Source organism: Cynocephalus volans, chromosome 4 (genome assembly GCF_027409185.1).
Source record: "Cynocephalus volans isolate mCynVol1 chromosome 4, mCynVol1.pri, whole genome shotgun sequence".
NCBI lineage: Eukaryota > Metazoa > Chordata > Mammalia > Dermoptera > Cynocephalidae > Cynocephalus > Cynocephalus volans.
The window spans coordinates 44,342,402-44,364,392 of record NC_084463.1 but is presented as its reverse complement, the minus strand read 5'-3'; the positions used below and the strand labels follow the sequence as shown (position 1 = coordinate 44,364,392).

The window sequence follows — 21,991 nt, the reverse complement described above, 5'->3', positions numbered from 1 at the left end:
TGTTTCTCAGCAGCTACCACCAAAAGCTGCCTGACTTAGGAACCCACGGCCCTGATCTGATAAACTAGAGCTGTTTAGGAGTCGATAATAAAACTGACATTATTTTGAAATCCCAACTATTATACAATGTACTTTCTTCTAATCACTGGGTATAAAATTCCTTGGGGCTGGCTAGTTAGCTCAGGTGGTTAGAGCATTCTACTAACACCAAGGTCCTGGGTTCGATCCCTGTGCCAGCCAGCCACCAAAAACATAAATAAATAAAACAAACAAACTGCTTGAAAATTTGGGTTTCACTGCTTAACCACTTGATTTAGAGAGCAAAGTCTAGTGGTATGGTCTGAATATGTCCCCCCAAATTCATATGTTGATTGTATTAAGAGGTGGGGACTTTAGGTGGTAAGTCATAGGGCAGAGCCCTCATGGACAAGACAAGGGACCAAGGGACCTCATAAAAGAGCTACAAGGAGTGGGTTCATTCTCTTCTGCTCTTCTGCCATGTAGGGACACTTAGCACCATGTATGACAAGGCCTTCACCAAACACTGAACCTGCCAGCACTTTGACCTTAAACTTCCCAGCCTCAGAACTGTGTGAGAAACAAATTTCTGTTGCTTATAAATCACCCAGTCTGTTGTATTCTGTTACACCAGCATAAAGGCAGCTACTTAAGGTGAATTTTCGTATCACACAATATGACCCAAGGTTCTAGTCAAACAGAGATCCATCATATGGCTAATCTTGGTCTAGAACGGAGGAAATATTTGCATAAGAAGTTACCCCCAATCTTAACAGCTGAACACAAACAACCAACATGTATTATTTTCTCACGGTGTCTGTCTGACAGGCAGGAATCTGAATGCAGTGTGTCTGGGTCCTGTGGCCTCTCAGGAGGCTGTGATCAGGGTGCCACCAGGGTTGGAGTCATCTCCAACCTGGCTTGGGCAAGATTTGCTCCCAAGCACTTGCGTGGGACTTTTGGCTTCTGGACTCACTCATGTGGACTTCTCTTCTGAGCTGCCCACAGCATGACACCAGCTTCCCCAGAGAGAGCGAGAGAAAGCCCACGATGGGAAGCCACATAACCTAATCTCAGAAATGTCATCACTTCTGCCAGAATCCATTTGTTCAAGAAAGTCAGTAAGGCAAGGGGTGGGCGCAGCCTCTGGCAGGAACAGCAGGAGGGAGGAATCTCTGGGCATATCTGAGGCAACTGGCCACGAGGGGTTTTGTTTGAAAGCTCTGATTTTAGGGTCCATTTTGCTTTGTTTGTGGTGGTTCTATGAGATGTTATTGATAGTGACCACGTGTTATGGGCTGAAAAGTGTCCCCCCAAAATTTATATGTTGAAGTCCTAACACCCAGCACCTCAGAATGTTACTTTATATGGAGATAGGATCTTTACAGAGGTCATCAAGTTAAAATGAGGTCATTAGAATGGGCCCTAATCCAATACACATGGTGTCCTTCTAAAAAGGGGAATTTGGACAGAAACCTGCACAGAGGGAAGACAGTGTGAGAAACATGGGAGAAGATGCTTCTGCAAGCCGAGGACAGAGGCCCCAGACGGTACCAGAGCTGCCCACAGCTGGATCTTGGACCTCCAATCTTCAGAACTGTGAGGAAATAATTTCTGTTGTTTAACCCCGCAATCCGCGGTACTTTGTTACGACAGCCCCAGCAAACTCATATACCATGGCTCTGAGAAAACACTTTGCTCCTGATAATGGTCTCATAAAATTGCTCTGCTATTGCCATTTTGAAAACCCACATGACCATAAACTCTGTGTGGTATACTCTTGGAGAAAGACTGTTTCTGATGCACACCTAGAAGACGGGATCTGTCATTTGTTGATGAATGCCATTAATTATACCTCTGAAATATTGAACTACATTCTTTCAGTGGACTTGGATGGCCTGAGAACTCAGAGAAATATTTACATCTGAAATAACCCAATTTTTGAATTTTTTTCCAAAATAATTGAGAGGAGGGTAGAGGTAGCAATGAGTGAAGGACTGGCCAGTTAGCTCAGTTGGTCAGAGTGTGGAGCTAACAACACCAAGGTCATGGGTTCAGATCTCCTCACTGGCCAGTGCCCCAAATAAATAAATAAACGAGTCAAAATTGGTCTCAGGCTGACACTTGCTGGTTTGTTTCATCATTTTGTCTATCTTTCTATATGTTTGAAATTTTCCATACATTTTTAGGAAAAATAACTCATTTAGCACTTTAGTTTTGTTCTTTTTAGTCAGTTTGCAAAGACTTTGAGGTCACCTTCTTATTTGGCATGACCCTGTCATATGGTCATAGTTTAAGTCATGGCTATGCATGTGAGAGTACTTCAAAGATGTGTATTGAAAGATAATATAAATCTTTCCATGAACTTTTTGAAGTTCCCACGACTGTTTCACATACACGCTAGGAGGCTGTGATTTCATTATTGTCTTCATTTCTTTTCACTGAGAGCAGACATGTTCTGCTGTAGAAGGCGTGCTGTATCCACACAGAACCCTAATATCTGTTATGTCTCCGATAGCTCCATAGTCATTCATTCAACCACACTCTGAGGGGACAGGAAACATCCCTGCCCTTGAGAAACTCAGACAAAATAGCACCGTGGACTTCTGCATTGAGTTCTTCCTCACACCCCGTTTCATTGTGACATTGTTCTTGAAAACGCTTCCAGTGAAGTTACATCCCTTTTTGTTGAGCCGTGTGTGTGTGCTCATGGCGAGGACGTAAATCCTATCAACACGTATAAACCCGCCTGTGAAGGTACGAGCTTTGTTTTTATTATCTATCCCCAGTAATTCCAGTAATGACAGCTAAATACATCACCAACCCCTGCCACATGTCTATGTTCTAGTCTCTGGGACTTGTAAATACGTCACACAGCAAATGGGACTTTGCAGATGTCATCAAGGTTACAGACCTTAACATGCAACAAGTAGCCTGGATTTCCCAATCTAATTACAGGAACCTGAAAAGCAAAGGACTTTCTCCAGATGGAGTAAGAAAGACGCAGCAGCAGAAGTCAGAGAGATTCCAAGTGTGAAAGGACTTGTGTGCCTTGCTGAAGGGGACCACCGGGAAAGCACAGCAGCCCACACTCACAATCACATTTCCCGGGTGCAGAAACATATTGCAGGTGGAGATAGCAATTAACTTGAAAAAGCTATTAGCACAAATGGCCCTATTTATATGGCTCATATTCAAATGAGGACTTAGATAAAGCTAGCATCTGATTGGATGAAATCACACATTTAAATTAGCTGATGCCAGTTCGGCTCTCTAATTGGATAAAACGCCTGTGGGATGTCAGCCAATCAGAATGCCAATACCAATTTGACAAGCACTCCCTGCCCGGAAAGAAGGCCGGTTACTCACGAATTTTACGTGGCACAGGAGCCTTTATAAGGAAATGAAGGCCCAAAGGAGCAGGTGGACAAACAATAGTAAGTTGTGGAATTTGATAAGGCAAAGAGGCTTGGGCTAGGGTGGTTAACTGGGTGAGAAGTGACTAGATCTAAGTACTCATAAACTAGGTTGAACAAAGAAGAGCAATTGTGTAAAAGTGACTAGGTCTTCCTAGTCACTAAGGGTTAGTTTAACGAGATTTGCACAGATTTCCCTGGGCTGCAACTTCCTGTCCTTGCTGGGAACGATGTAACTTTCCTTCCAATACAGGGAGAGCATCTTTCATCTTCTGCTTTTAAGAAACAGCACAAAAGTCAAAGCGATGTTTATGCACCTGCTGTTTTGGGTGTGCGTGTGCTGACGTGTGTACGCTCAAGTGTCTCTACCTCAAAATAGTCAATATGACAGGAAGGCATATTTTCTATTTACTTATTTGGCAACTGGCCAGTATGGGGATCATAACCCACAGAACTTGGTGTTACCAGCAGCAGGTCCTAACCAACAGAGTTAAACCGTGGAACCCAGAAAGGCATGTTTTTAACTCCTTCAGCATAATGAGCCTCCTTTGGACCATATGGGAAGGGGGTTCTTTGCAGGTCTTAAGGGTTTGGGGGTTTCTTTTAACTGTGGCTGTTTTTCAGGATCTCATTGCTGGGGAAAATTCAACATTGTCAGTGCGCAAAGGTAGAATGTGTTGTGCTAGCTTCTGGAGGGTTCTTCACGGGCTCCAGCCGTGGAGAGGAGGGAGAGAAAGGGGAGCTCTGAGACTAAATGACGGAGCCTGCAAGCGAGTGATGACGCCCAGTGCTCTGGCTTACCCGGAACAACCCCCAACACGCAGGTGCCAGCTGTCGTGGCCAGGACTGAGAGGCGAGAATATAAAGGGCAGGCCGCCCAGCAAGAGCGCCTCAAGAGCCAATCAGAGCACAGCCTGCCGTCGCGCCACCCGGCGGCCAACCAATGGGAGCGCTGCGGGCTCTATAAAAGCGAGAGCGCCGAACTGCTTCGTGCCAGTCGGAGCGGAGGCAGCGGGGGTCCCGTCATGGTCATGGATCACACCAAGGAGACGGCGTGGAATTCGACCGGTGGCGGCAAGGCGCCGCGGAAGCAGCTGGCCGCGAAGGGAGCCTGCCAGAGCGCCCCGGCAACCGGCGGCGTGATGAAGCCGTACCGCTATCGGCCCGGCTCGGTGGTGCTGCGCGAGATCCGCCGCTACCAGAAATCCAGCGACCTGTTGGTCCGCAAACCGTCGTTCCGGCGGCTGATGCGAGAGGTCGCGCAGGATTTCAAAACAGACCTCCGCTTTCAGATGTCAGCCGTGATGGCGCTCCAGGAGGCCTGCAAATCCTACTTGGTGGGGCTGTTTGAGGACACCAACCTGTGCGCCATCCACGTCAAGCGTGGCACCTTCATGCTCAGAGACATACAGCTGGCGCGCCGCCTCCGCGGGACGCGTTTATAGGCTCCACGGGCGGTCGCCCTGAGGTCCTGTCACTCCAAAGGCTCTTTTCAGAGCCACGCGTTTGGGACAGAAAGTGGCTGTAACATGGCGGGTTTCTGGGTGTCAAGGGGGCATCTTCCGGCTGTCGGTGCCGGTTCTGTCCCCTCTGTTCGCTTATCAATTAGGTAATAAACGGTAACTCTGCCTGATGCCAATTAGGTTACGAGTCCCGCTAATTGTCTGCACTAACTGGAGCATCTGTTCAGAAGGCAGCCTAGTTAGGCGCGCTAACTCGGCTTAGTGCCAGTGAGTGGGGCGCATTAACTTGGTCTATCTGCTGTTGGGCTGGCTAGAGGCGTGTGTGTTCTCAGGCCATCTCCAGTTAGGCCCGAAGTCGAGTCACATGTTAACAGCGTAAGTGGAAGGAGCTGCTCTACCCCGGTAGTTAACTTCCTGAGCAGTGTCTGGCATGGATGGCCCACATGCCGGCACGTTGAAACAGGCCTCCCAGACCTGTAGACTGATAATCTGGGGACGAGGGGCGAGGAAACAATTTGAGGAGAAATCCTGTCACCAGGGTGGTTAGCCAGGAACCCAGTAGTGGAGTTTAGGTCGGGATAACTTGAGTGGCTGTAAGGATACGGATGTAAGAATTTTCTTTCTTTGGTACAAATTACAATTCTTCACTAAAGGCTTTATTAAATTAATGGAAGCCAGGCACTGTCTGGTGCTAGGAACACAGAGTAAAATCCATTCCCTACTGTCACTGGCCACTCGGTTTTCCAGGGGCTTACAGTTGAGTGAAGGAGGCTTGTATTGCATGTAGAAGCAATGATAGTAAAAAGTGCTCTTATGAATAGCAAGGGGTGTGAGTAAGAGGCTCTCAGAATGCAATAGTGGGATTTGGAAGCCTCTGAGCCCGGCTTATATCCTGCCGACTCAATTCAAACGCTATAGCAACTAAATGAGTACGCACACAATTGAAATCTCCACTTTTAGAATGTACGTAAGTTAGCTGATGACAAATCCTTGAAGGACTGTCCAGAAAACAGTACGCAGAGACTGTTATAAACAGAAGCAGACTAATATAGTACTCAAGGAAGCCTTTCCAACACACACATTTGTGTTACATCCCAGGACTGTCTGTGCGGAAGGGGCACAGCTCTGCACTAGGCAGTGTTAATTCTGAGCAGAAAGACATGGACCTGTCCAGGAAGCGCAGCAGGACTGATAAAGCCCAGCAAGGGTTTTGCATCCAGGGGTTTGCAGGCAACATGCATGTCAGGTCCCATGTGAATCCTTGACTCAAAACCATGTGGACCCAAAGCTGGAGAGTCGTGCTGAGAACTGGGCAGGGTGGCCAAGGACAGGGATGTACCCACTGGGCCCCATGGGGATGCCCTCTCACTCTCCAGATACCATGCCACCAACTTGGTGGTGCAGGGAGAAGATGACTTGAGAAAAGCTGGAAGAGGAGAGAGCACTGAGGAGAGGCTCAGGTTCTCCCCCTTGTGATATAACTGGGGTCGCTCAGGAAATAGCTTCTAAATACAGAACAAGTAACGCTGCCCTCTGTGGTAGGAAACAATTGCTTGAATATTTTTAAGTTAATTGTTTACAAGTGTTTGTCATGAGAACCAATTTAGTCCCACCTGTAAAATTTGAATCATTTTTATAAAACTATGAAACTATTAGGACTGGGGCCTTTGTTGCTGTCCTGCCGGTCCTACTCATGTGGGAATAGTAAGCTGAAATGTAGACATTTGTTCCCCTTTTACTGAATTCTGTGAGCCCCTGAATGCTACAGAGACAGCCTCAGAGTGGAGCGTTTACCAGCAGAATGCAGCGGAAACCCTGAAAATAAACAATGGAAGGAAAAGAGGGCTAGGCATCAGAGGAAAGAATACGCCACCCCAAATATGCCAGGTGGGCATGTGGATTACCTTGAGGTAAAGGCACTTAAAAAGGCACTTCTGTTTTCTTCCTGAAAGCAGGGGACTTGACTCCCATGGGAAACATGCCGGTCCTATACCAGGAGACAAGAAAGAGTCTTATCACCAGAGATGGGGACTTGAGGCTGAGAAAAATACACACCTTGTTAAAATAACATATCTTCCTTTAGCCTCATATAATTTAGTTACTTTTTTACAAGTCACTACTCTGCTCAACCTGGTATGTAAACACGTAGGCCGAACCACTTTGGGGGTCTTCATTTTCCTGTGAAGGTGCCCTGGTACATATAAAAATGCAATATGTATGCTTTTCTCCTGTTAATCTGTCTTATGTCGTCTTACTCTGTTTAGGTTGCTATAACAAAATACCATAGCCTGGGTGGCTTTTAAACAATACAAATTTATTTCTCACAGTTCTGAAGGCTGGAAGTCATAGATGGGGTGCCAGCAGATTGTTTCTCAAGGTCATTTCCTGGTTCACAGATGGCAGCTTCTTCATGTGTCCTCACATGGTGGAAGGGGTGAGGACCCTTTCTAGGGTCCCTTTCATTAGGGCACTAATCCCACTCCTGAGGGCTCCACCTCATGATCTAATCACCTCCCAAAGCCCCAGCTCCTAACCCCATCACCTTGGGGTTAGGATTTCAACATAGGGAATTCAGGGGAACACAGACATTCAGTCCGTCACAACCTGGATTTGTCTTTACACGACACAATGGACTTTCCTGACTAGGAGTCAGGGTTGAACACAGATGCCGTGACCCTGCTGTCCTGTTTCCGGGGGCCCGTCTTCCTTTCCGTTCAATGGAGCACACCATTTTTCAGGAGTGCCTGGTTCTTTCTCTCGTCTTCTCTGCAATGTTAATAACTTCATGGGGGCTGGAGGGAGCAGCATCACACTGAAAGAGTGCCACTGACTGTCACAGTGAAGGCACAGCCACCTTGTACCTGTTTAGACTTGGTTTCCGAATTGACATGGCTGACATTTTCACTTCAAAATTTTATTTATTTTTAAAAAGACAATCTATAGAAATGGTATAAGATTTAAGAATTTCAAGAGTTTATATAGTGAAAATTGAATCTTTTTCAATTGGAGGGGGTTTCTCAGCCCTTAATTTTCCCTTCAGATGGAGTTTCTTGTATATTTTTCAAGAGGTGCATATACAACCATCTAATTAGACTTTTTACCGAAATGTGCATATATGTTGTCTGACCTGTCTTTTAGTAAACCTAACAGCTTACCAGGATACATAAGAGCTTTCTGATTCTCCTTAATGATCTTATAGTGTTTCCTTTTCAGGATATTAAGGCTGTTTCCAATTGTTTTACCATAAAGGAAAGATAGCATCTCAGCCCAATAACCAGGGGTCCCTAACAGAACATTAATACTGAAATACTAGGCTGATGCAGTATTTTAGCAAGTATTTGTTGAATATCCACATTTTGCTGGGGGTGGGGTGGGGAGGGAGGGCGAGGAACAGGCGGAGACCCTGTAAGGGCAAATATAACCCTTTCTTTCAGAACTTCATCCTCTGTCCTTCTCTTTTTTTCTTTTGCCACTGAGATCAAAACCCTTGACCTTGGCACTGTAGCACAGTGCTCTAACCAACTGAGCTAACCAGTAGCCCCATTCTCTGTCTTTTTCAAATTCAAATGTATGTAAATCTTGTTAATGGCTAAACAAACCTCTTGCCAGTGTGACACCTCAGGAATATATCCTGAAGGACGTTGGAGCTATTTCTGAAATGTAATTGTAGAGAAGGAAAAAAATCCTCACCCTTCTTAGGTTTGTAACTGGGGCCTACAAAGTAAACTGACAAAAGCCAGATTAACAGGAGAAAAAGCATGCACTTTTCATCTTAAGTTTTTAATTTTACATGCACGGAGGCTTCAGAGAAAAATTAAAAACCAACGATGCTGTTAGGCTCAGGCACTCAGATACCATTTTTAACAGGTGATGAATTATGGGAAGGTGACTAGGGCATGCATAGGAGACAAGGGTTGTTTAGTGAGGATTATTTGTGCAGACTCTTCTTGGTGCAGAATTTCCATCTTCTGCGTGGCCATAAAAACTCCCCTAGAGAGGAGATTTCCGGCAGTCCTCATTTCTCAAAGTTTCTGCTTTTAGTTAAAGGAAGCTCCAAGAAGGTTTCTTCAATTGTCTTCAGCTCAAAATAATCCCCGTGCCTGTGTACTCATAGCATATGTTGGGATGGCACACTCTGATCTCCTTCATAACCATCGAGGAAGACAGCACCTTGTGGAGGACACTGACATTAATAAACACATGTATTTCACAGGGCCATAGCCTATAGCGTAGTAGGACCAAAGTCCTTAGTTTAGCAGGACTAAAGTCCTGTAGTTTAAGTCATAGCCCAACTCTTTAGAAAAACACATGGAAATGCTAAGATTGGGAAAAACCAGAAAAACTTTCACAGGACTGAAGTCTTCAATGTAGATAAGAGAATTGAAACACAGCAAAAGTGATTGCTCTGGGGGCAGTTGCCCTTGGTGCCGCTAAACCTAAATAATGGGAAAGTATGTGAACTAAACCCTTCAAGGCTCTTCTGCTAGTTAGTGGTTGGGGGATGTTCCACATCTTACCCTCAGCTGTTTCTTGGAGTTTCTTAGGGAGCTAAGCACTGCTATAGTGATTATTTCATTGTTTTTGTATGTCACATAGCTTAGTTCTATTACTCCTTTTGATGGTAAACTGCTTGAACTATTTTAAGTTACACCTGCTTTAATGAAGATTGTCATGTAGCCAGTTTGTTTGTTTTCACTATGACTGATTAACCCCGTGTTTCTTCTGTAACTTTCTTGCCTGTACAATAAAAGCTGAGAGAAAACCTGACCCAGTGCTGTGCCTGGGACCCTGCTCTCTTGAAGGAGTTCTCCCTGCAGACAGACACTTCAGGCCTCTCAGTGCTCTGCATACGTGAGCTCTGAGTAATCCTTTGCATCTCAGTCACTCTACGAGAGGTGATGACAACACTCCATCTTCCAGCTGCCTGGAAGGAGATGGGCCTCACTTCAGATGTCACCTGGCTCTGAATTGCAAAACCTCCCTGAAGTACTGAATGGGTGGTATCCACTCAACTTGATGAAAGGGTGAGGTTGCTGTTCATCTTTTCAGTCTCTTAGTGAGTTGCCTGTGATGCGCATGATGTTCTGGTTTAATGCTTACTCAAAAATAAAATGGTTTTCTTTCTCTTCTCCCTCTGTGGAGGGGTTTTCTGGGTTGGGGAGAGATTTTGTTTTTTGTTATATTTGCCCAATAGGCACAGATGTACCTGAGGTCAGAGTGGACCCCTAGCACAGCTGCTGCCCTTCCTCTGATGGGACAACCCTGGGCACTGGCCACTGGGACTCACCATGTGTGCTAGAATTAGAATGCCTTCATTTAAAGTCCTTTATCTTCTGCAGTTCTTATTAGAATAAACTGATCCAGCCACTGTCTATTACATTAAAGGTTGTGTTCTGTTTCTTAGAACTCTTGGTTATAAGCAACAGAAATGACAATTCAATCTGGTTTCAAGTATATGGCATGTTTATTACTAGGATATCTCACAAAGCAGGGGCCCCAGGATCCAATAAGATTGTGGCCCCAGTGCCAGACTAATCCATCTTTTTGTCTCCCACCTCTGTTCTTTTCAGCCCCCACTGTATTCATCTGGCTTTCTCCACACACGATAAACGCCACAAACAACAGTTCTGTAGCCTTCTCACCCTTCCCAGCTTCATCCACCAGAGCAACAGTCAAGAAATGCTCTTTGTTCCTGAAATCCAAAACCTGGGAGGAAAAGAAAGAAATACTACATGCTAATTTTAATTGTAATGAACGTACATTCATTTGCTCATGTTGCCATAAGAAAATACTGCAGACTGGATGGCTTAAACAACAGAAACTCATTGTCTCTCAGTCCTGGAAGCTGGAAGTCTGAGATCCAAGTGTAGGCAGGGTTGATGTTTCCTAAGACCTCTCTCCGTGGCTTGTAGACAGTGTCTTCTCCCTGTGTCCTCACATGGTGATTCCTCTGTGCTTGTCTATGTCCTAATCTCCTTATAGGACGTCAGTCCTATGGGATTAAGACCCACCCATATGACCTCCTTTTATCTTAATCACCTCTTTAAAGGCCCTTTCTCCAAATACAGCCACATTGTGAGGTCCTGGGTGTTAGGACTTCAACATATGAATTTGGAGGGGACAAAATTCAGCCCACCACAGATAGTGAACACAGGGACCCACCATGTGCCAGGCACCGTATAAGTGTGTTCATTAGATTATGATGTTCTGTGACCACCCTCTGATCTGGGCAATGACATTATCTTTCAGGCCCAAGGGCTTGTGGCCCAGCTCATGGCAGGTGTCCACCTGCATCTCATGCAAAGACCACAGGATGGCCATGGGGAGTGGAGTGGCTCATGCCCAGTGGGAAGCCTGTGGCTGGGGGCTGGGATGGTGGGGGCTGTCTGGTCACCATGAGCTGTCCCTTAAGAAGGGTCAGAGGGTGAGGCCAACAGGAGGGTTCCAGGATTCTTTCTAGAAGCTTCCTGCTGTGCTCCAGTCCATGGACAGTTCTAGCTATGAAAGTTCCATACCCTCACCACACACCAGCCTCACCCTTAGCCCCAACAGGACCCTCCAAAAAGGCCCTGCTGTGGCCTCCCCTTCCCTGATGCACTGTCTGTGGAGCTCCCAAACTAGAAAAAAAAATTTACAGACTTTATTTTTTAAGAGCAGTTTTAGGTTCATAGCAAGATCGAGCAGATGCCATTAAATATCACCACAGAGCCCTATTGCTCAGGTTCAAAAGGCACCAGTATATGGAGAGTAGAATAAATAGGGAAAAAAGGAAAAAAACCACAAGAAATAAAAAAGTAAAAAATAAGGATGATTTTAAAATTTAAAAAAGAAAAGGAAATTTTAAAAAAGAAAAAAATATGTTTATATCAAGTGGAGGAAAAATAATTTTCTCCAGACCCTTCATAGTTCTCAGCTGGGCCTACCTGTGGCACAAGACAGACTAACAAGAGAAAAACAGAAGTTTAATAACACACATACCTCTTTGTACACATGGGAGATACTCAGGAAAATCTCCAAGAGTAAATCTCCAAGAAGTGGCTCTGACTTCAGACTTACATAACCATCTTTCTCTGAACCAAGAAAGGGGAGACTAGTTCTGGATAGGAGGCCAGGAAAAGCACCTTAAACACAGGTAAGAAACATTACGCAGAGCTCAGTCAGTGCTGTTTTCACTAAGAGTCTCTAGTGAGTTAGTCACCTTCTTCCTGGTGCTAAGAGAGAGCCATCCTTACAGATGGAGACTTTCATTATAGATATAAATTTCCCTTACAAAAGGGTAACTTCTACTCTCTTTTTAGGGTTTCTTCTGTGTTGGCTATTTCCTCAAATAATCAGCTTAAAATAATCCTTATGCCAAAGATGTGTATTTGGGGTAGTGTGTCCCAAACCCTATCACTGAAGCATTCCAGATGGTGGAGGCCATGAACTGGCCTCCTGAGTGATCATGTGTCACATGAAACCCCCAGGAGGCTGAATGGATCAGGACATGCCACCCTAAAATATGCCACTTTCATATATTGATTATTTTGAGTGAGGGCCACTGAGAAACAGCAAACACATAAGGAGTTTCCTGCCCTCCCCCTTTCTGCCTAAAATCAGGGTATAAATTTAAATTTTGTAAAGGAAATTTCCATTTGTACAGATGCCCCCTCTCCCGTACCAGGAAAAGGAGATCGATTCATCACCAGAGGTGAGTCTATCTACCATGAGTTTCCCCCATACATTCCCTAGTCACTTCTCCACAATTTATTGCTCTTTGTGAAAATGGTATAGAAGCCCCTGGGTCTAACTGCCTCTTTAGGTTTTCAGTTCTCTTATGTGAATCTCCCATATTTGTGTCGACCTAAAAGAAACTGAGGCCAAACATTAAAAGCATAGCATTTATTAAGCCAGTGTGGCCAGTTAGCTCACTTGTGGGGGTGGGGGGGTGTTGATAACACCAAGGTCAAGGGTTCAGATCCCCATACTGGCAAACAGCCACAAAAAAAAAAAAGATGTATTGAGCTAATATGACAATTGCAACCAGGGAAATGCATAGTCAGGTCACCCTGAGAAATGAGTTCCAAAGAGAACCAGCAGAACTTAGCATTTATAACCACAAGAAGGAGGAAGCGTCAAAGGACAGTGAGAGAAGACAGTCCCACCTCATCTCTTCATCAACTTTCTATTTGTTGTACATTACATATAGACTTGGGATTGTTACTAGGTTACAACCTACATGCAGGGATCCAGGATGAAGGTCAGGAAGATTATTCTAGCTTATTGTATGGCTTCCTGGTGCCATTATAGCTGCTTCTAAGTAAAATGGTCTTATGATAATGTTTTCCAGGACAGGTGGACATGATTGCTGACTTATCCCAGATCCCCCAAGGCACTATAATTTAGCTGACCTGGTCACAGCAGATTTTTTAGTTATCATATGTAAATTTTTTTTAAAAAGATGAAACATGTATGTCTTTTCTCCTGTTAATCTGTCTTTTGTCAGTTTAATTTGTAGTCCCCAGTCACCAAATCTAAGAGTATATAGGATATTTTCCCCCTCCCCTACAAAGCCCGTGATATACATGTTGTAAGTGTGAGAAATAACCCTTGCTATGGTGAGCCTCCAGGATGCAGGGTTGTCTGTTACTGCAACAAAACCCTGACAGATACAGCACAGGCTCTATTTTGAGTACAGAAAAAAATAATCACATTAGTTAGCAAAAAGTCTGGAAACCAGGTCCTGTAAGAAATTGTGGCAGGCATGAAGATATTAGGGCTAAAGAAGGGACAACCTGGTGGTCAGGGAGCAAGGTTTGGGAGAAGGTGTAGGGTTAATAAAGTAGAGACCAGATATTTGAAGATCTCCATCTGATAGAAGAAGTCAAGGACATGCTCCATGTTACTTCAAAAGGGCTGGAAAATTCTGGGCTGCAGACACCAGACATAACACCATTTCCACCAGATTCCTGGGAAGGTGGGCATGCATCGCACTCACTAGGAGGTGGGTGCCAATCACCAGGGTCATGTTGTTACCAGGCATGGGTCCGGCTGCTCCCTTTCAAAAACAAGCCACTCAAAAGTCAAATGGTGGTAAAGATGGAGGTCAGCTTTTATTCAGAAATACCAGTGACCTGAGGAGAGATGTCAGGCTAACCATCTCTCCAATAAACCTGACGGAGAAAGGCCAGACTCGTATTTACTGAGGGGTTTTTAAAGAGGGGATTGAGGGAAGGGACTATGGAAAATGAAAAGCAGGACGGAGGGGGACACGAGCTGTGGGGGCTCCGTTCAAGGAGCCGGGTGCAAGGTCTCACCTAGACTCCGCCTGGTTTCTGCTCCCATCCTTGTGGTTATCTCAGGGTCTGGATAGTGTGTGCGTCCTGGCAAGTCTGCAGCTTCAGGCTGTCTGGAAAAGAACTTTACGTTTCTGTAAATAATGTCATCTTGCCCCATATCAAGGTTTAAAATATCAAATAACCATGGGAAATGAAGGAACTCAGAAATACATGCCAAGAAAAAACTGTCCTTTTAAAATTTGCCTACAGCCCATGTAGTTTTAGGTCCCAACGTGGCTTCAGTCCTGCTCACTCTAGCAGTGACAGAACAAGTTGGGCAGGCCCTGTAACGCCAGAGTCCTGTATTAGTCTGTTTTCTGTAGCTTATAATGGAATACCTGATACTAGATCATTTATAAAGAAACTGAATTTATTTCTTACAGTTTTGGAGGCTGGGAAGTCCACAGTCCAGGAGGTGCATGTGGTGAGGGCCTTCTTGGTGGGGACTCTCCACAGGGTCCTCTGGTGATGTAGGTTGTCACAGGTAAGAACAGCTCCCTTCTTAGAAAGCCATCAGTCTACACCCATGGTAACCCATTACTCCATGAATGGATGAATCCATTCTTGAGGGTGTAGTCCTCATGATCCAATCACCTCTCAAAGGCCCCACCTTTCAAGTATCATAACAGGATTTCCCACCCTCTTAATGCTGTTAAAGTGGGGGTCAAGTTTCCAGCACACGAACTTTGGGGGAACACATTTGACCCATAGCAGGTACCTTCCCACACCAGCACCACACAGCACTATGGATCTGATATCAAAAACTGATATCAAATGCCCTTCAGTGTTCCCTATATTTTATTCCATACAATACTGCCTTTAAGGTTTACAGGAACGCTGACTGTTCTCCCAGCCAATGTCACTATAAAATGTGCAAACACCCCACAGCTCCCACAAACCAGATGGTGAGGGGGCAACAACTTGTGGCATTCCAGAAGTCTTAGAGCAAATCAAAGCTTTAATAATGACACAGACTTACCCCTTGACCAAACTTCAGTCAGGTACCTCTGGGCCCTCTTTTCCATGAGGCCTCAGCCTTGGACACTGTCTTCATCCTGCCTAGCACAGTCTTAGCAAAAAGTCCCACTAGGTCAGTTTAGAGAGAGCCCCCCACCCTTGACATCTCATCAGGCTGCTGTGGTTTGAATGTCTCCCCAAGCTCAAGTTGGAACTGAACCCCAATGTGGTGGTTAAAGGCGTGGCTTTTAAGGGGCCATGAGGACAGTGCCCTCTGAATGGGTTGGTCCATGCGTGGAGTAACGTGCCGATGGTTTAATGGGCATGGTTCTGATGGCTTTGTAAGGAGAAGTTCAGCTCTCTTGCTCAGGCCATTCTCACCACATGATTTCCTGCACCATCTAGGACCCTGCGGAGACACCCTATCCAGAAGAAGGCCCTCACCAGAGGCGCCCTCTGGACCGTGGACTTCCCAGGTTCCCGGAATCGAAGAAATAAATTATATTTCTCTATAAATTACCCAGTTTCAGGGATTCTGTTATAAGCAACAGAAAATGGACTAATACACCAATCCTCATCCCTCACCTTTGATTTTTAAGTCTGTTCTGTCCATCACAAGAATCCTGTTTGGTGAGTTTAGCAAGAAGCCCCCTACCCTTGATGTCCCCTCTCAGTAATGTCCCAGTCACTTACCGCCTCACTGTGTTCGTTGGCTGTGAACCCCCTGCGGACCCTGCTATATTCAGAATTGAGCTCAGTCCTACACGGTGTTCTCTTTCCCCTATTGCAGTAGACCCACATGACATCTGCCTTTGCCACCTTTAACTCGTGTTTGTCTTGGTTGATCTTCAACAATAACCTCTGGAGGAGATCGGAATATGTCACCCTAGAATATGCCACTTTGACATTAAGATTATTGTGAGCTGGAGGAAGCTGAGAAATACACGGACACAGGAAGAACTCTCTGCCTTCCCTCTGTCTTCCTAAAAGGAGAATGGAAATTCCTCCTTGTCAAGGTGTCCCTCTCTCCCACACGAGAACAATCGTGTCACCAAAGACAGAGACAGCACTGAGGCGGATCTGTGTAAATACATCTTGTTAAATGACCATTATCTATTATGTTTCCTTATGTATTTGCCTTCCCACAATTTACCAGCAAGAAGCCCAGACCTCCTCTGCTTCCCTTTGTCTAGTCACTTACCCACAATTTATCACCTGTTGTTACAGTGGGTATAGGTCCCCACGGTTTTTAGCTATTTATGTTTTTTGGATTTTTGTTTTAACATCTGTGAAGCCCCCATGCACATTATTTAAAAAGTTAGCATCAGGACGGCCAGTTATCTCGGTTGGTTAGAGCGAGGCGTTATGACACTGGCTTAGATCCCCTCACCAGCCAACCACCAAAAAGAAAAAAGAAAGAAAAAAAAGAAAAGAAAAAAAGAAGAAAAAAAAATAAAAAATAGTTAACAGCAAATAAAATATATAAGGTTTTCTTCTCTTAAACTGTCTTTTGTCAGTTTAATTCACTAAGAGAGTATAGGAAAAGGTTTTTCTCCCCTACACCTCAGAAAAATAAATACTACAAACATAAGACTTTTCATTTGAAAGTTTATTCATATTTTTTCTACACTCAGTTTTGTAAATTTCAAATAATAGTTGTTTGATTTGGAATTCGGGTTTCCATCCCTCAGACTCATGGTGGCAAACATGGACGGAAACAAAAATAATTAAAATTAAAATCATACAAACTTCACAAAACCAAGTAAGTAGAAAAGAGCTAGATATGCTGCCAGTCGCGCGCTGGCTTCATCAGGCTGTCGTGGGGTGAGGTGAGACCCTGACACCCGAGGCCTGTAAGGCCCGAGTGCTTTCAAGTGGGGGCATATTTTCCCAGGCATTTGGGAGGCCACCCTGATGGCAACCTGCAGGCCACATAGGGCTCACCAGTGTGGAGCCAAGTGCTGTGCCAAGCACCCCTTAGTGTTTGTGTGGTGGATTTGGAACTTCCACTGTTTGACAAAGTGTCACTGTTGGGCTGCATCGCAGACCTCTCTGCCTCGTCCTGTGCAGGTCCTGAGTTAGGTAAGGGAAAGAAAAACCGAGCAGCTGCCAGCAAAGTGGACATGCTTTATTCTTCAGACACGAGCTCCACCAACCAGCAGTTCAGAGCCGCTGCCTTCCATACTGAAGTACACAATAGTAGCAATGAGCCAAGGGGTGCCTGGGCACATGCGCACTAATTCTACTCTCATGTCACTTATTTACAAAGGATGTGCCGAGTCACACCCAGCTGGACATGAGGCGAGGGGGCCCGACCAAACCAACTCCACTTTCCTCACTGTCAGCTACAAGGAGCTCCCTTCAGAGCAGTCTTCCACGAGGGACACCTACACACGTGCCACCACTCAGCTTGACAAGGCCCTTGAGGTGATGGGGCCATCATTGAGGCAGTGCCAATGGCTGTGACAGCAGTCTGAAGGGAGTGGGGGGCTGTGTGGCCAGCACAGGTAGTCAGAGGGGACCCCTTATGAAGTCCCCTCCCTTGTTACACTTGCCTCAGGTCTGCATGAGCTTGGCTGGGAAATGAGACACCAGCCCCACTAAACACTCTGCCACACAAGGCCTGTCCTGCCTGGGCTGGTCAACACTTTGTTCAGGAACATCCCCTCAGTGTCTATGCTCATGGCTGTGTTGTGGACATACACACTTGTTGTAAAGCTAATTGCTAGCTCATGGGTGACCAGATCAATCTGTCATATGGAAGGTGGGCCAGACCCACACCTGCATGCTCCTCCCTGTGGTGACCATGCACAGCCATCTCCCTTCCACCTTCAAGTACTTGTTCTGGGCCACCAACTCAGCCCAGTCACTTCCTAAGAAGACTGAATGGCAGCTGGATGCTCCTTTGGATCCCAGCGGGCTGGGATTTGGGGGCAACCTCCTGCCCAGGAGCCACATATTCAGCCCCTCCCTGCACCTCCTCACTGTTACACTGTGACCACGTTTCCCCCTTCATCACACTCTGTGGTTCCCTGGGAGGGAGGCTCCTTGGTGGCCCCCAGCAGGGGTGTGACACCTACAGAGCAATGAAGAATGTGGGAACCTGGGTGGCCAGTCATGACTAGGCTCATCCCCCAAGTTCAGGAAGGGGCCAAGGGCAACAGAAGCAGGGGGTCCAGGAGCCCTTGTCCAACCTCTAAATGCCCAGTGTTAGGACAAAAAGGCTGAGTGAAGACACACGAGACAAAACTCTTTGTAGATATTTATTCTCCTTCAAATAACAGAACCTGACAGCCCAATATACAGTGATAAAATACTCTGCAATATAAATACAACTTACAGAAATTTCTATCAACAAAACCTAAAGAAACTTCATTTTTACCTTTGTATATTTAGACAAAAAAACTCTACACAACATATTAAATATTGGGAATGACACCTACTTCAAGGTAATTTAACCTAGTGACACTTGTTTTATAACACAAACACCCCAAGTAGATAAGTTCTCCATATTTCCATAACTTAAAAATTTGTGCTATGAAGTGAAAGTCTGTAGTGATGTGTAATGCAATAGACTCCAAAAGAACATGTGAAATGCTCTAATTTTACATCTGAAAAAGTAAGTTTAAGAAAATATAAAAATTATCAACATGTATTTTGTACAGTCAAATAAATTAGCCAGGTTTTCTCTATTTTACACTTCAGAAGGACATCGTGGGTAGATGGAAATGTCCACGTCTTCCTGTTGAAGTCGGGGCCGTTTCTTCTCAATCTTGTCTAACTCTCCAGCACTTGGAGGACGTTTTATTTTATGACAGATTATTAACCCAAGGATTATATTTGGGCGTGGTGACTCAAGACCTGAAAACAAAATATTTGTGTGAATTTTAGAATCTAAATCCAGTTTTCATCCTTCAGAGGTAAATTTTATTAAGGGCTTTCATGTGGGAAATTCTGTGGGAAAGTAAAGCCCAGTGTTTGAGGAGCTTATTGCAAAAGAACGAATGGTTCCCGTCCCATGAAGTCACCACCAGGCCTACCCAGCCCTGATGGTGGCCGCTGAAAGGGAGGGATTAGTCCCCTAGCCACCAACTACAGAAACAAGGACCCAATTCACGAGTAAACACACCCCAACCGTCAGAACTTGTTACATGTTTTATAAAAAATTACACACAATGCTAAAGCAATAGCATGGTGGAGGCGGCGGGAAGGGCACTCCAGCAATGACTAACATTGTTAACCTGCAGGGATCAAAAGTGCGTGTGGACCAGCATGTCTTTTAAACAAACGGATCTCAGATATGCTCTTATGTGCCTCTTGTGACATATCCAGAAGGTAACAGCCCTTTTTGTCATTCACTTATGAGTTGCAACACACAAGTTGTGTTAATGATTAAGGACCAATTCAACTCAATTTACAATGACCAAAAGGATCATAATCAGTAAAGCACAAAAACCATTAGGTAAATTCATTAGTTTCTGGTAACAGAATTACAATGAATGAAACAATAATGCTGACTGAAATAGCTAGAGTAGATGTTTGAGGCTTAGAAAAAAATTCAATGAGCATTAATTTATCAAAAACTAATGTTTGAGTCTTTGTAAACACAGGGCTTGTGCTTAAGTAAAGCACCGAGGCATTCAGCACACTGGTGGGGAAGGACAGTCACATGGAGACAGACTGGGAGCTTTGGGGTACAGCATCCGTTTACAGAATAGGTATTTGTTAAGAAACGGTTACTCCAAAGATCCTAAGTTGTGACAACTTACATCAGGAATGCTAACGTTCCCATACTGATCCCCCACCCCCACACTCACACTCCATCAAGAATTCCCAAAGGGGAACTAACTAAACAGCCAAGTCACAAACAGTAACTTACAGAAAAATCATTCACGAAGGACAGAATATTTGTTTCAATAGCATAAGGATACAATCAGTCAAACTGTATAAATTCAATTTACAGATAACATTACATAAAATACAGGAGGTAATCACACTTTTTTCTTACAATTTAAAGCACTGCTAAGATTGTCCTGTTCTTTTTGTGATTTAGAGATGATCACACATCACTTCACAGTGTTGTTTTCATAGTTCTAAATATGTTTGCTTTGAGTCTTCCAAAATTCAGTACGGAATTGATTACCGACAGCTGAGCACACAAGTGCAGGTGGATGTCCTGCCCGCCACTTAGGAGGAGGACGCCAGGTTGAACTCGGGCAACCCGGCCTCCGCAGACTAACGCCGCTCTGCTCCCCTCCCTGCTTAAGGGTGTCCTAAAGGTCACCTGCTTCACAGGCTGCTGTGTAAGAGATTCGTGTTGAAGGCACCCCTGGGTGAGCTGTGATCACAACATATCCTAGTACCATGCCACCCTCCTCTCATGAGAACTTTCTGTCAAAACGTCCTCTCCCTGCCCCATCTGGTAACAGCAGTGTGTCAGCAAAAGAAAAGGCAAAGGAGGGGATAGCATGTGGCGTCTGGCCACCACACTGAACAGCACTTCCAAAATTTCCTGCTTGGCCAATGCGAAGAGCAACTTATCAACTTAATTTCCTAATTAGTATTCATTAAGGATATTTTAACTTCAAATAGTATTTCTTTCACCATAATAGATATTTACCAAATACTTTATAGCTAATTTAAACAGACAGTTTTGGGGTTTGGTCAATTGTTAAATCAGCTATCAGGGCCTTTGTGGACAAACTATCTCTGCTGCAGATGGTCCCAGAGCTTCAGTACAGGTTTAACTGCTGAGCACATTCGGACCTACTGAGTCACAGCTGAAGTTCTGTCTGTGGGGCAGCTCTGTAAGCCAGGCTCTCTCCCTACAAACTTGGTTTCAGGAGCAGAAGTAGGAGTGGGCTTGGCCGGGGTGGGGGTGGGGCACCAGACAGGAAGGACTGGGGGGTCTTTGCATGCGGAAGTCACCAGGGACTACCTCACTCAGGGAAAGGCTCAACTTCTAAAGGGCTAACATCAGGGCTCTTGCACAAATCAAGTTTCTTTCATGAATCAACTGCGTGTGCTGGGTTAACCATTGTGTTAAACTCAGGAAGATTTGGTCCCCAGGCTTCATAATGTGGTTCACTCAACTATCTTTTAATACCCTAATATGCTTATTGATGAAAACAATTAGTATATCCCAGCCCTGGCAAGCTGGCTTTGACCTTTGTTGTCTTATACATCAGAGGTGAGGTTACTTAATATTTATGTTGGTCTTGAAAACAGCAAGCTGTCTAGAGATTGGGATCTAAAAGCAGCTGGTTTTTTAGATGCTTTCAACTCTCGCCCATCTCATCTGCACACACTGGGAAATGATCTAGTAAAGCTCCACAGTTTTGAACATCCCCAGCAAAATTCCCAAAGTTTTTAAATTTAAATAGGCCTTTCCCAAAATGCGTACCCCTATCCTGAAATAGTCAAATCTTATCACCTGACTCACATATTTGTTATGTTATGGTTGCATGAATATTTGAAATATAACTAGCACCTTGGAAATAACTTATATTCCTGGAAGAAACAATAAAATTCACCTATCTTGGACCTTAGAAGAAATGTTTACTGAGATGAAGGGACTTGTCTCAAATCAATGATGCTCTACACTGCTGTAAGGTGTGTCCAGCATGACGATACCAAACACATGAGGGCAAAGGGAAACATGAGCACCCCCAACTGTGCCCCACATCTAGGGGAGGAGCAAGAGAGGACCAGATTTCCCAGGGGTAACTCTCTGGGTTCACTCCATTTTGGTAGCTCCTGTGTCATGAGTGTTAACCTGGAGAGTGGTGTGTGTCCCAAGAAAGCGCAGAAGCAAAGGCCA

The 21,991-nt window shown here is 44.9% G+C and overlaps 1 protein-coding gene and 1 pseudogene across 1 annotated transcript; both read left to right on the top strand.

Moving 5' to 3' along the window:
- LOC134376077 (E3 ubiquitin-protein ligase TRIM17-like) overlaps positions 1 to 21,991 on the top strand; it is a 640,782-nt pseudogene that overhangs the window by 239,399 nt on the left and 379,392 nt on the right.
- Positions 4,466 to 4,879, top strand: LOC134374965 (histone H3.1-like). Its single transcript, XM_063093118.1, has one exon. The coding sequence runs from the start codon at positions 4,466 to 4,468 to the stop codon at positions 4,877 to 4,879; it is 414 nt and encodes a 137-aa protein (XP_062949188.1).